The sequence below is a fragment of the Carassius gibelio genome, chromosome B16 (assembly GCF_023724105.1).
Source record: "Carassius gibelio isolate Cgi1373 ecotype wild population from Czech Republic chromosome B16, carGib1.2-hapl.c, whole genome shotgun sequence".
NCBI classification, from domain to species: Eukaryota; Metazoa; Chordata; class Actinopteri; order Cypriniformes; family Cyprinidae; genus Carassius; species Carassius gibelio.
In genome coordinates, this window is record NC_068411.1 from 12,468,608 (window position 1) to 12,483,034 (window position 14,427).

Sequence of the window (14,427 nt, forward strand, 5' to 3'; positions counted from 1 at the left end):
GTTACGGTAGTGTCCTCACCGGAGCGCTGCAGAGAGACTCGACAGCGCAAGTGTGCTCAGGTTTGCAGCCAGAGGAGAAACAAGACGTTCGTTTGGACCTGTTTTAAATGTTAATAGCTCACTTTAGTAGTCATAATATCCTTTGTTTGATTGACTAAGGGTTTTGCATGCTTTTGTAGTTAGTACACATTTTGCGATTCCATCGGTTGCTGCAGTCTCCATCAGCGTCTTACTCAGCATTTACTCGCACGCTGTAATACTCTTAACTCGTTACATAAGGCTACATAAGAGTTAAACGTGGACATCGCCGTGTCTTTGGGTCGCCAAACGCCACCACTGAAATCAAGCCGTTAATTATTTTGTTAGTCAGACATAGCTGGTGTTCATGCCCGATCTGCAGCGCTTCAGTTTTCCGCTCCGTAGCATGAATTCTCCTCTCCATCAGCATCATCAGCAGCAGCACCAACAGCACCCGAATCCAGAAGGACCCGGTCATCCCGATTCTCCCTCGGGTTTGCTCCCCGAGGCTGCTGTCCTCGGAGTTCCCGATCCATCCTCGTTTTTCCTCGGAGAACATCCTGGAACACAAACCGCATTTGACCTTACAGCATCCTCTTATCTGCACTTCAGTCCATCGCTCCACTGGTCCCAACCTCCTCCACCTACAGCCATGGCACTGAGGAACGACCTGGGATCCAATATAAGTGTCCTGAAGACCCTCAATCTGCGGTTCCGATGCTTTCTGGCTAAAGTGCATGAACTGGAGAGACGCAATAAGATACTGGAGTTACAGCTTCAGCAGGCTTTAGACAGCAATAATACGGGTGGATGCATGGAGGACAGAAACACCAAAGAGATCGGTGTGCAGACTGGGTTTATTGGGCCTATCGCTGTCCGGCCTGGGTCTTTGTCCTTTCAAAACACCAATAACTCTGCTAAACGACCCACTACATTGTTAATGCCTTCTCTTACGACCGTCCTCAAGCTTGAGCCAAATAAAGCTGACGGTGAGAGCACAACTGACCCAAACACTACTAGAAACCCAGCCATCATGGTAAGTCTTGCAACACCCACCACCGAACCCGCCTCGGCCAACACCAACAACTCCAATAATGCTCTGCATGTGAGCAGCGTTGGCACCGGGACGTCTCCCAGCCTTCAGCCTCGCTTCCTGCCGGGAACTATCTGGTCCTATAATCAGACCCGTAAACTGGGAAGCGGGTCAGAGACTCGGGTCACCAGTCCTGGAGTGTCGTGGGTCCACCCGGACGGCGTGGGTGTCCAGATAGACACCATCACCCCAGAGATCAGAGCACTTTACAACGTCCTGGCCAAAATCAAAAGGGAGCGGGATGAGTATAAGCGAAGGTGAATATAGGTGCTTTGTATGGCTAAATGAGAAAGAGGTTTCTGTTTCTGGCCCTAATAATAAGCCTCTGCTGCAAAGCATCCTGCTTTTCAGGAGTGTTTCAAGAATCATGATGGATTTGAGACATGATTGCCACCAGTTTGTTATTATTTGATATAATTAGGGATGTTCAAATTCCAGTTGATATTGATAAGCTGATAATAGTTTGATGTTGTGGCTGAAAACTTATAACTAGACAATATTAATTTTATATATATATATAATTAAACACCAAAAACTAACATATTGTGAAGTGAATTTAGGCATCACAACATTTTCGTGTACAATATGAAAAATGGATAATCATTTTCAGATTTGCTAAAGATATCATTTAATAGTGTTATTGAATTATTAGTGTTTTTGAAGATTAGCATCTAGTAAGTGTTAGATACTGTTCAAAAGTTATCAGAATGTTTTATAAAAGGATCATGTGACAATGAAGACTGCAGTTATTTCTTCTGAAAATCAAGCTTTTTTTATTAAATCTATACAATAATTATAAATGGTAACTTCTCAATATTAATGTTTTTGCTGTATTTTTGATCAAATAAATGCTTCAAAAACAATATAAATATGTTAAACTTATTTAATCTGTACTAATCATTCCAAACTTTTAAACAGTACTGTAAATGCAAAAAATAACTAAACATTGAAAATACGACATGCATCTTTTAATTCAAACATGGAGAAGAAAATAATGTTTTAGAATTGTGGGAAAAAATAATAGTAATGTAAATGAACAAGAATTATATTTAATAATATTAATAGTAATAATAATGATTATGATACAACTACTACTAATAATAATAATATAAAAACAGTAATAATAATAATGTTTATGTCTAGGTTACTAATCAGCACATTTGTCACAATGATCATGTGAACTTAAAAAAAAAAAAACATAAAATACCAGATGTTCTTGTGTCCATTGAAGCGGCTCTTTAAATAATTTTTTAACCCCATTATATATATATATATATATATATATATATATATATATATATATATATATATATATTGACCCTGAAGGTGTTCAAGAGAGTGGAATGCGTTTTAAAAAGAGAGAGAATGAGTTGTGACTTGCAGCTTTTGTGGGATAAAATAGAGCATAAATCATTTTCCTCATCTGCTGTTAATCATGTGCAGAGACATGAAGTGGGGTCTATATATTTCTAACGGCTGCTTTAGTTATTTGAATCAAGCTGAGGTTATTGCATGGAGTATTGCAGAATGTATGGGATAAATATGCTCTTAGTTAAACTGAAGGTGATCTGAGGAGGTTTTGAGGAAGGGTGGAGACGGATGCACTTACAGTAACACAAACCCAAGGCTTTTATTAATATCACCAAGCTAGAGTTGAACATGAGAAGCAAAAGCAAGGAGGATCATATGTACAGTATGTAGAAGATAAGAACCAGCTGGAGGGGAAGTAAAGGTCGTGTTTCTCATAAATGGTGGTATTCAGTCAGTGTCTCAGCTCTTTCTGTCCAGACCTGCAGCAGCCGGAGCGCCTCACATTCCACCTGCTGTCAGTCATGTACAGCAGCTTTCTTTAGGGCTGAGCGGACCGTCAGTTCATAAACTCAGTACTGTCTGTTAACTCATCAGGACAGGTAAAAAACACTGTTGAGCAGCAGAAAAGTCATTTGGGTTCTCTGTCTTAAACCCTTCTGCTTCATAACAGATGTTATCGTGCATCTCTCCATCTGACTCCTTCATCATTTGCTCTGCTTTCAGCTCTTCTCAGACTTTATTTTCTGTTTTGGATTTCTTATTTAGTAAGCGTTCTCTTGCTGTCTCGTCCTCGAAAGGGTTTTTAAATCTGAATATGATATAGCAAAAAAAAAAAAAGAACCACAATTTCAGCCACACAGATTCAAAATACTGGAGAGCATCAGGGATGGCATTTGTATCATTTGTTTCATTTAGGTTGCTCCATTACAGCCACGGCATTCAGCAGCAGTGATATATCTGTTATATCTGCATTGCAGTACATACACAAGGACTCAGAGAAGCTGCAGAGAAACAACCTCTCTCTCTCTCTCTCTCTCTCTCTCTCGCTGTCTTCTTCTCCTCTCCTCGCTCCTGTTATCTGTCACTCCTCTCTGTAATTGTATGTTTGCACCTTGGATTGGCAGTAATGCACGGCCTCAAACTAACCTTTTAGTCAAGTGATGATATATAATAAATATAGAGGCTGATGCATTGTTCTGAATGTTAAATAGCTTTACATAAGGACAGGGCTTGTTTGGTTCCAGCTCATTGCACTATACTACTGCACTGGACGATATTACTGTTGAACAGCCACACAGTAAATTACTGTAGGGCTGACTGGGCTGATGGATCAGTTAAAAGGACTGAATGGACGCAGTCATTGCACTTAAGTGGAGCTTTAGCATACTCAGAGAAATAAAAACACTTACACATGAAGATCACCGTTTTCTTCTGTAATAGGACCAATACGTGTTTTGCTGTTGCTTCTTCCCGCTTTACAAAATCTTCCAAACAACATTAAATTGTGTTTCTTTGACACTGACTTAAAAGATTAGGCTAGTTTGTAAAAAAGTGAAACTTTGGCTAGCATTAACTCATTTTCTTACGTGGAGCATAAAAGGAGAAATTTTGAAGAACGTATTGGTTGCACTTTTCCAAACAATTACAGTGAATAGAGGCTGGAGCATTTACACTCAAATAAGGATGTAAAATCCCCATAAAAGTATAATAAATGTGAGCCATATGACTTGTGTACTATATTGCAAGCCTTGTCAAGTTATAGTTTTGTGTGAGAAACAAACTGAGTCATTGAGTCATCTTTTAGATTAATTGAACCAACTGAGTTGGTTAAGGGAACCAGACCAGCTGATTCTGACTTAACATTTTAGTTGATTTCTCAAGCAAAGCTAACATGTGGTTTCAGAAGGCTTTAAATATATATTGCCAAGTCTTATTGTTTTAACAAGTTGTTAGCTAGTTAAATAAATGACATTTTAAAGTTCCCGTCGTTGGGACAAACTATGCTGTTGGTTCTGATGCTCTGGTTTTCTGCTCTCAGATGGGAAGAGGAATACACCATGAGAATGGACATGGAGCAGAGAATGAATGATCTACAGGAGGTGAGGAACACTTTTACATGTGCACTTATAACAAGTGCTGTCTACAACACTCGACTTATTTTAATTTCTGTTGGAATTTTCTAGAATAATGTCCATATGTTTGTAATTGTTTATGGACAATAATTATGGATATGCATCTGTGTAGGACCTACAGGAGAGTGAGGTGTGTCAGGATGAGCTGGCCCTCAAGGTGCAACAGCTGAAAGCTGAACTTGTGCTCTTTAAAGGACTCATGAGTAATGTGAGTATGAGAAGCAAAATACACTCTCAGTACACTCAAACACAGCATACAGGGCAGGAAATTATCATCCAAAATTAATTTTTTTTATCAATTACTATCAATTACTATGTTATTCTGAACTTAATGTCATGCTCCCGTGTAAAAAATGCTCCCGTGTTTCTTTCCATATCAATGAATGCAGTGGCTACTGTCAACTGTTTGGTAACCAACATCATTTTGGGGTTAACTATCCCAAAGTGCCTTAAGTGTCTTAAGTGCCAATTTTTTTTTTTTTTTTAAACTGAGATTTACACATAATCTGAAAGCTGAATAAATAATCTTTCCATTGATGTATGGTTTGTTCTGAAGGTGCGAAAAAATCTAAATACTGAGAAAATTGCCATTAAAGTTGTCCAAATGAGGTTCTTAGCAAAGCATATTACTAATCAAAAATTAAGTTTTGATATACTATACTGTATTTATGGTAGTAATTTACAAAATATCTTCATGGAACATGATATTTACTTAATATTCTAATGATTTTTGCCAGAAAAATCGATAATTTTGACCGATGATTGCTAAAAATATACCCCAGCGACTTAAGACTGTTTTTTTTTTTTTATCAAATGTAAATCCATGTAAATTCATGTCTCGTTCACATTTTCTTGATTAAATAAAATTACGTACAATACCAGAAAATTTTATGTTTTATGTTTTTACATTAACAATGTAATCTATATTCTGTTTCTGAAAGCCAAGTATGAATCTCATCAAGTTCGTTTCCTAAGCATTTTACATTTACAATGTTTGAGTTAACAATATTTAAACCATTTATTTTATTTGTGAACTTATGTTCGGCTATTCTTTTTAAAAGTTCACTTTTAACACATTTTGAAAGATTCAGTCATCAAAGCTTGGCAAATATTGGTCACAGAGACTGAGATTTACTACCAAACTGATTACTCACTAAAACTCCCACAGATCATGTTTTCAATGTTTACTCTACACAAGAGGCGGGATTTATCGCATAAATCCGTCACAGCCAAACACAGCCAATCATATCGCGAGGCATTGCATCCTCTCACATGGCTTTCCCCCATTCATTCTCAGAGACCCCCAGCAAACTCACTCCGCTGTTTGTTGGTCGGTTAAAACTCAATGAGCTCAGGGGAGGCAGGACAGATCGCTATTGCACAGAGTTTCTTTAGAAAAACAAGTGATTTACAAACTTTTTAATGATATATTTTGTAATATATGCGTTAATTTTTGTACTACAAATATTTTGAGGAGGCACTGCCTCCTTTGACTCGTTGATGTACATGTACATTCAGTACATTTGGTAGTACGCATTAACTATATTTAAAAGGCTATATAAATAATTATGAAATTACATATAAAGATCTACTTAAGTCCTACTTAAGTGGGTTAAAAAGCACTCAAAAAGTTAATTGCATTTAATATAAATGTAATGCATTTTCATTTTTTCTGAAACATTACATTCAGTTCATACTTAAGAAACATTTGTTTAAAGTAGGCTATATACATTTTTCTGTAATAAGTAATCTTTTTAAATGTATGCTTAAGTGCACTTCTTTTTCACAAGGCCTGTTTGTGCTTTTCCATGCAATGCATTTTAATGTGTACTAGGTAAAGGGTTTCAAGATCACATTGGTTGACCAGCACTAAAAGCAGCTCAAACCAGCACAACTAACATGGAGTCTAAGCTGTTTTTCATGGCGGCCGTTTAATTGAATGGCATTGCTGATGTAGAGTTTAAATCAACAATCACACACACTCAGAGGTTTGTTTCTGACAAGTTCATGAACAATATGTGCATTCGTAGCACTCACATTTTTCGAGAGCAGGCACTCGTCACATTTTCTGGAGAAATGAATGTGCCTGTGTTCACATAAACACATGTGCCTAGTACATGTAGAATTTCCCACCTCTATACTTTCCGCAATTAGCACTTTATTTACATCTTCGAATGTGTTTCATGGAATTTATTATCTGAAAATGAGACATTACCCTCCTATGTATCAACTACTTTTCCCAGAAATGATTGATCACAGAGTTCAAAGAGTTAAAAATAGCTTGTTTTGTGAATGAGTTTTATACACACGTTATTTACCCCCAAATCCAAGGAACGACACAGACATCACAGTTTGCCTCATTGTGTGCCACAACAGACGTGCCACTGCGGTTTCAGTTTCATATCGTCTGGATCTCCAGTGTCTTGAATGATACACAGAATACCCAGAAACTAGTTATTAGTTTTTCTAATTACTCTTGCTTCTGATGACACACTTAAACCCACACGAATCTGCTCACGTACAGAACCTGTCAGAGCTGGACAGTAAGATCCAGGAGAAGGCCATGAAAGTGGACATGGACATCTGCAGACGCATTGACATCACGGCCCGCCTGTGTGATGTCGCACAACAAAGAAACTTTGAAGATCCAATCAAGATCTTTAAGGTATTCAGAAACTCACACTTCTGCACCTCCCATTTTTCGATTGTTATTGTTTTACTGCATGTCTAATCTACAAAATGTTATAATATTTGAAAGATGCAAGGCTTTGAGAATGCAAAATAACTATTAAATCCTGAAACCCCTGTGAATCACACAACATTACGAAGTCCCTGAATATTTTCGATAAACATTTTAATAACAATTTGATAAGAAACACCTTTAATGCTGGTTTTAATCCTCCATGTTTATTGGCTTAAATCTCACTATAAATGATGGCACAATGTTACCTTATAATTGTTATTTTTAACAAAACGAAATAATAAAAATTATTCATAGATGTTTGATCTTTTTTTCTTAATTGCCCAAATTCTCTTTCAGTGTGGACTGATAAAAAAAAAAATTAAGCTTAATGCAAGACCAATTTAATGCCTCATGCTTCTCAAATAAAAGTAGAGTTTTCAGTTTCAATCTTATTACTGGAAAACAAACCAAAATGATGTTCTGCGGTGTTATCTTGCACCCTTGTTATTCACACAACACCCCAGTCCTCTCTCTATGTCACTGACTCAGCTGCTGTGAGTTTCTGCTGACACCTGCTATAATGTCTGAGGCTATTGCATTATGGGTAGAAGAGGGGAGCTGTCCATGCTATAAATCATTTTGCATGTTTGTTTCAGTACTACACTGGGTCAGAAATGTCAAGGCTCTGAATTGGCCTAACCCTTTCTCTTTCTTTCCTCCATCTCAGGTTCCCAGTCCTCAGAACGCCATCACCTCTCGTGCCCGTAAACAAGCCTCACAACCTGCTAATGGCAGCGAGACAGATGAGCCGGTCAGCACGTCTGAGAGCGATGGAGGTGGTGCTCGAGAGGATGAAGTGTGCACCCCGTCCACTCTCCAGATCAATGAAGAGATGCAGAGAATGTTGACCCAACTGTGAGCCATTGAAAATGCTTCGCAACTGTTCTTTTTACAGTTTGATCATAACTAACTAATGTAATGACTTAACGGTGTCTTTGCCAGGCGTGAGTGTGAGTTTGAGGATGACTGTGACTCTCTGGCTTGGGAAGAGACAGAGGAAACGCTTCTTCTGTGGGAGGATTTCCCAGGATGCACTTTAACAACAGACACCAGTCAGGGGGAGGTTAGTGCACTGCATTCTGGATCTATTCTGGTTCATATGTGGTTGACATACTATTCTTGTTATTTCTTACCACTTCCTTTTTTGTAAGTGCTTATGTACATTCACGGGTCAGTATCATATAATTAATTTTTTTACACTTTTTGCCCAGCTTATGATGTTTTCCACTATAATTTAGTGCATATCCTAGACTTCTGGGGGCCCTATGCAAAACCTTCAACGTGGGGGGTGGCGGGCGTCTGGGTTCGCTTTCAACTCTCTTTTTTATTTTTGTCTCGAGTAAGACACTGTATGACATTCATGTTTCATGATTTGACAGGTTTTTCAGTAGAAAGGACGACAGCGCACCGCATTAAAAGAAATGACATAAGTGGTTTTCATAACTGCTGGCCAAATTCATAAACGAAACTAAAATTAAATCATCTTTGAGAGCAAGGGGGCCATTGTGTTTCGGAGCGTGCGTACTTTGCATATAGGAACAATCGGCTCTGCTAAAGTGTGACATCATTACTTTAATGAACATTTTCCAGTACTTAAATTGAAACAGGTTGTTTTTTTTACAATAATTGTAACACTTTTATGAAAGTGACCTCTGCTGTGATTGGCTAACGTCTTTGAACGTGAAATTAAAATGCTAGCGAGACCAGTATAATTGGCATTGGCCCCTGTTTCAATAAAGCTTTCTGTGCAAAGGCTTCATGACAAAACAAAATAGAAACTCTTAGAAATGCATATATTCAATAAGGTCAGGCGCACAAATAACTGTGTCCATGCCTTTTCATCGCTAATTCTTCACAGGCAGTGTCTAAAGGAGAACAGGATTCTGGTCATCCAGTCATGGGGTTCGCTCATAGGACACAACACACACACACACACACTGCTCATATTTAGGTCAGGGTACTCAGTTCAGTTTGCTGGGGGGCGGTTCGATGCTAAACATTACTGACATTAGTTAATGCGATGTTGGCTGGAAGTGTGTTGCGTTTCATGGAAAGCTCAAAGGATTCAAAGTGTTTCGAGTTTTCCATCAGCGGGGTCATTAATCTAGTATTTTATTTTCCCTCTGGTAAAATCTGATCTGCTGGTGAGTGCTTATGCTTCAGCATGAGATAATGTGTCTGTGGCCTTTGTCTCTCTTTCTATCCGTCTGAGCAGGAGGAGTGCTTGGAAAAGGTGATTAAGGACACCGAATGTCTTTTTAAGTCCAGGGAGAAGGAATATCAGGAGACTATAGACCAGATAGAGGTGAGAAGTTTACATTAACCAGCATTTTACTTTAAACTCATGCTTTTTTTCATTCTGTTGATTCTGGTTGACTGATTGCAAACCCTACAGTTTTTGTAAAACATCCTTTCAGGGATGCAGCAAAGTACTTTATCTCACAGTCATAAATCCTATGTTTTATGTACATGTTATTGTATTGCTGTTTTCTTGTAATTTATACTGGACGCTAAGCGCAGTCTTGCAGTCTTTATGCATTATGTTTGTCTGTAGATGGAACTGGCCACAGCAAAGTCAGACATGAACCGTCATCTTCACGAGTACATGGAGATGTGCAGTATGAAGAGAGGACTGGATGTGCAGATGGAAACCTGCAGGAGACTCATCACTCAGAGTGGAAACAAGTATGCAATCATCCACAAACACATATTGGATTTTTTTGACACTTAAACCTGTTAGCATGGTTGTTCTTAACCCTGGGTTATCTTGTTCATACCATATCCTGGTTTTGAGATTTCACACTATACCTTTGTAAACCATGGTTTTACATTTTTCTTTGCATATTTATGAAGTCAGCAACTTTGATTGGACAAATACAGCATGCAACGAGCATTTAGCCTGTTTTACCCATCTGTGTAGATGTCTTAAAGTGATAGTTCGCCTAGAAATTAAAATGTACGTGCCCTGATGTTGTTCCCGACAGTGGAAGTCAATGGTCACCAGAAGAAATAAACAAATAGAGAGAGAAATGTGATTTTTAGGAGAACTGTCCCTTTAAGTGTTGTGAAATGTACAGCAAAAATAACTCCAAATGTCAGTGCTATTCATCTACTATTTTAATCATATTAATCACAACTATAACGATAATGCTACCGATGAACGATCTCAATGGAATCCCAGCTGATAAAAAATTCAAACATTGACAGCCAATCAGAATCCACCCTGCTTTAAGACGTTGATAATTTAAAGTGAGAAATGACATAACTGCAGCGTGCTTATAATAAACAGAATGTTATTATTGATATATTTGTGTATGTTAATTAGGGGTGTAAAAAAAGACTAACTGTACTATTTCTTAAAGCATAGGAAAACTATATTTTGTTGATTTTTCTCTTGGTCTCTTTTGCCACCATACAGTAAATCCACTTCTTCTCTACCTGGAGGTGGTACAGATGCAAACGGAGAAACAGAGAGGGATAAAACCGAGGGAGGAGGAAGATAATGATGCCGTCAGTGTTTGTAGGAAGAAGAAAAAGTGCCCCTCATCTCTTCACGGCTGCCTTCATCGGCACTTCTCATGTTTTTGCCGTCAATCCAGTCACTGCCTCTAGTGGTGGTAAATGGAATTACACTGTATGTGCTCAGTGCCCAAAAGTGAACATATACTGTGACTTTTTTCCCCTATGGTTGTGCCGAGCAGCTTTACTGTTTTCACACCTACTTAATCTTAAAAGACGAGAGTCCTGACAACATTCATTGAGCCCATCCACCGGCAGGTATCGATCATGTTTTCCGATCCGATGGCCAAATGCCTGAGTCATCGTATTTTCAGAATTGAATAGAGAATAGGTAGAGAATCACTGACAGTGTTTTCGCAAAGTTTCCATTTCCTAGAGACTCCAAGGGGACATTTGCTCTCTTGCAGTTGCCGCGTGTACCATTACGTGCCGATGTAAGCCGTGGGTCAGTAGGTGTGTCGTGCTTCCTGTCTGAACTGTTGTAAATACTGTGCTGTTAATGCTAATGAAGCGCTGAGGTAAATGTAGCCTGCACATCCCCCATCTCTGTGCTCAAATTCACACAAAACATATGACATTTCATTCTAACGGTATGCGCTTGGTAGTCTCGGTTGTATTTGTGCTTAGAATAATGAGCGCTTTGACTTCCTCTTTTGCGGGTGGAAAACATGAGTGATGGGTGAGGTCAGATGAGTGAGATTTGAGGATGTTATGGCTCAGAGTAGATGTCAGAGCGTTCTGCATGTTCACTTCTGTTATTTCCTTTTTACTTCTCCCCTCCTTTTGCTTCTTTGAGATCAGCGATATTGAGTCGATATCTCGTTTCAGAAAGGTGCATTTCATGAACATGCTGTATATGAAATACGTTCACCTTTGGCATTGTTCTGTTTCGTAGACCTTGCTGGTGCCAATGATGGCTGAGATCGATGCACAGATCTGTTTGTTTGTCCGACCAGTTGGTTTCATTGGGATCAGTCTTGTAGTCCAGACTGAGGTGACATGAGTGAAGTCCTTTAGAGCAAATTTTGTTACAATAGATAGCTCTACCAGTGGACCTTTAGAAAGAGAGGTTAAACTTACCAGTCAAGGATCTCACTAAAGACATGTTTGACAGACGTATGATCTTATGGAAATCATTTTCCGCCTCAAGAGTTTAAAAAAGATCATTGTGACTCTTTCTTGTAATCCTGAGTTGATTTCTTAAAGTAACAAATTTATTTCACATAGCTGCAACCCTATACCTACATTTGCAGCTTTATGTCTCACAATTGCAACTTTTTTTCCTTCAGTTTTTATCTCACAACTGTGACTTCAAATCTTATTAAAACATATTTCTTTTAACTTTGACATACCTCACAGAAACTCTGTTACTTGTAATTGCGACTTTCTGTCTCACAATCACAACTTCATTTCTGATCATTTTCTAGTGACTTTATATCTTATGGTTTGACATTGTTTCTTGTTATTTTGACTTCATATCTCAAAGTTGTGGCGTTGTTTTTAATAATTGCGATTTCATTATAATTGCAACTTTGTTTATTGTAATTGTGACTATATTTAATTACGTTGTTTCTTGTAATTTTGATTTGATATCTCACAATTGCGACTTTATATTTAATGACATTGTTTCTCGTAATGACTTTTGTTTTTACTCTGATGTGGGAAGGGGAAATATTTGGAGACAGATGTTTTTGTATGCATCTTGCAAGTTAAGTGTTGTTGAACTATTGAGTGTGAGATCTCGATGGGTTTGATCTGTTCGATTAGACCTAAAAATCCCATGAAATAGTTTACGGATAAATACAAATGTTCTTTTGTACCCACCTAAAAGAGTGAGATCCTAATGGGCTAGATTCACAGGAGAATGATCTTTCTTGAGTAATATATCATGCAAATTCATGTAATCTGGGTCTAGTCTAAAGTTCTCAAGAACCTCACGTGATTTGTAATAATCAGCTCTATTTTTGGGAGAGCACGCTCTAATTCTAATCAAACGCCCACAGGGACTAATACAGTAGTTCCAGAAGAAACTGACAAACCGACTTCTGGTTGGCTTTGTTGGCCATTCATATCTGTAGTCAAATATGTATTTTGCGTGTAAACCACAGCTTGAATTCAAGAATAGAGACTAAAAGTCTTTGAAAGAGACATTTCGTGTGCCAAATGTGCAATAAAAGAGTCAGGAAAGAAACTTCACCCAGTGAAAATGAAAAGCATTAATACAGTACATATCACTTTCTATGATGAGCCAGAACAGGATTGAATCTTTTAAACAGTTTGTTAGGTACCATCCTCAGGTTGTTTTTCTTTTTATCTTGTTCTATTTTTTTGCATACTGACTGATGAACAACGCTGTGTGTCTGCCTTAGGTTTTTCCCTCTGAACGCTGTGAAGTTCTGTAGGGGTTTTGCAGATTCAGTGTCGTTTTATTTCTATCAACAAGTCATTTATTTCACTTAAAAACAACGTTCTATCGGTATCAGTTAAACAATGTGAAAAAATATTTCTTTGAAAAAAAAAAAAGATAAAAAACAGCCCAGAAAAATCAAAGGATGCGCTTGATGATTAATTCAAATGTGACGATTTGATTTTGAGGAAAAGGCTTTGTTTATCTGTGAACTAAATATTGCATTTCTGCTGCCAGTAAGAAGCGCTGTAAATGTCTGAGCCATTGTTCATTCACAGATTTGTATTTTTTTATTTATTTTAGTTTTTTTTCTTATGTTGTTTCGCAGGACTGAGCTGAACTACGTATGTAAGATATGTATGCATGTGTAAATGTATGGAGTGAGCACTCCGGGTTTCTACAATGAGTAACCGGTTATTTTCCACAGCAATTTACTTGTTGTTGGTTGCTATAAGACTTTAAAACAAAACTCTTTGACAAGAATTCTGTAAACGGTTCAATAACCACAAATCCGGTCTTGTATGAAATGACAATAGTAGACAGTCAGGAAAATGACTCATTGGAACTTAAACTGAATGAAGGGCTTTTGGATATTTCCAATTTGCAGTGGCTACCAACGAGTAAATTGCACACAATATCTTCACCAAATTTAGTACAGATTAAGTGCTTAGAAAGAATGCTTATGAGCAATAATTGTATGAATGCAATGATGCTGTAACCTAGAAGAGACAAAGGAAGAGTTGTGTTCGCTCAAACGCTGGCTGTGCAAGCAAGTCCTGAACCTTAACAAGAGAATTACAACATTTGAAATGATCACTTGGGACGTCAGAGTCATTCCTAGCATCTCTATGTCATTCTGTAACATCTCATCGTAGGGATGTTTGTATTTTAGGGACCTCCAAGGGTTCTCTTTACATTTGCACATGTGCCACCGTGGTTGTGGGTATCAGATGACCAGGACTCAAAAACTGCAAAAATGGTGCATGTGCATTTTGATTTAAAGAGTAACAGGAACATGAGTATATATATAAATATGTATGCATGTAACCCAAAGCTGAACAAGAACTGCTCGCTTCACTGCAAAGTGTACAGAAAGACTGGAGCTTTAAAAAGATTTCAGAATAAAGGTTACTGCTGAACACACACACTGCGAGGAGTGGAGTTTTTGTGTCATAGTGTGTTTTCTTTTTCATTCTATAGGTCA

General features: G+C 38.0%; 1 protein-coding gene across 1 annotated transcript in view; it reads left to right on the plus strand.

Annotated features, from left to right (window-relative positions):
* iffo1b (intermediate filament family orphan 1b) overlaps positions 1-14,366 on the plus strand; it is a 14,372-nt gene extending 6 nt beyond the window's left edge. Inside the window, exons 1-9 of the mRNA XM_052577477.1 lie at positions 1-1,368; positions 4,461-4,521; positions 4,667-4,762; positions 7,079-7,219; positions 7,965-8,152; positions 8,240-8,360; positions 9,513-9,602; positions 9,852-9,982; positions 10,716-14,366. The exon at positions 1-1,368 is cut by the window's left edge and continues 6 nt beyond it. Coding sequence (XP_052433437.1) covers positions 386-1,368; positions 4,461-4,521; positions 4,667-4,762; positions 7,079-7,219; positions 7,965-8,152; positions 8,240-8,360; positions 9,513-9,602; positions 9,852-9,982; positions 10,716-10,800 — 1,896 coding nt within the window. The 5' untranslated portion in view covers positions 1-385 and the 3' untranslated portion in view covers positions 10,801-14,366. The remainder of the gene's footprint in view (positions 1,369-4,460; positions 4,522-4,666; positions 4,763-7,078; positions 7,220-7,964; positions 8,153-8,239; positions 8,361-9,512; positions 9,603-9,851; positions 9,983-10,715) is intronic.
* The last annotated feature ends 61 nt before the right edge of the window (positions 14,367-14,427 follow it).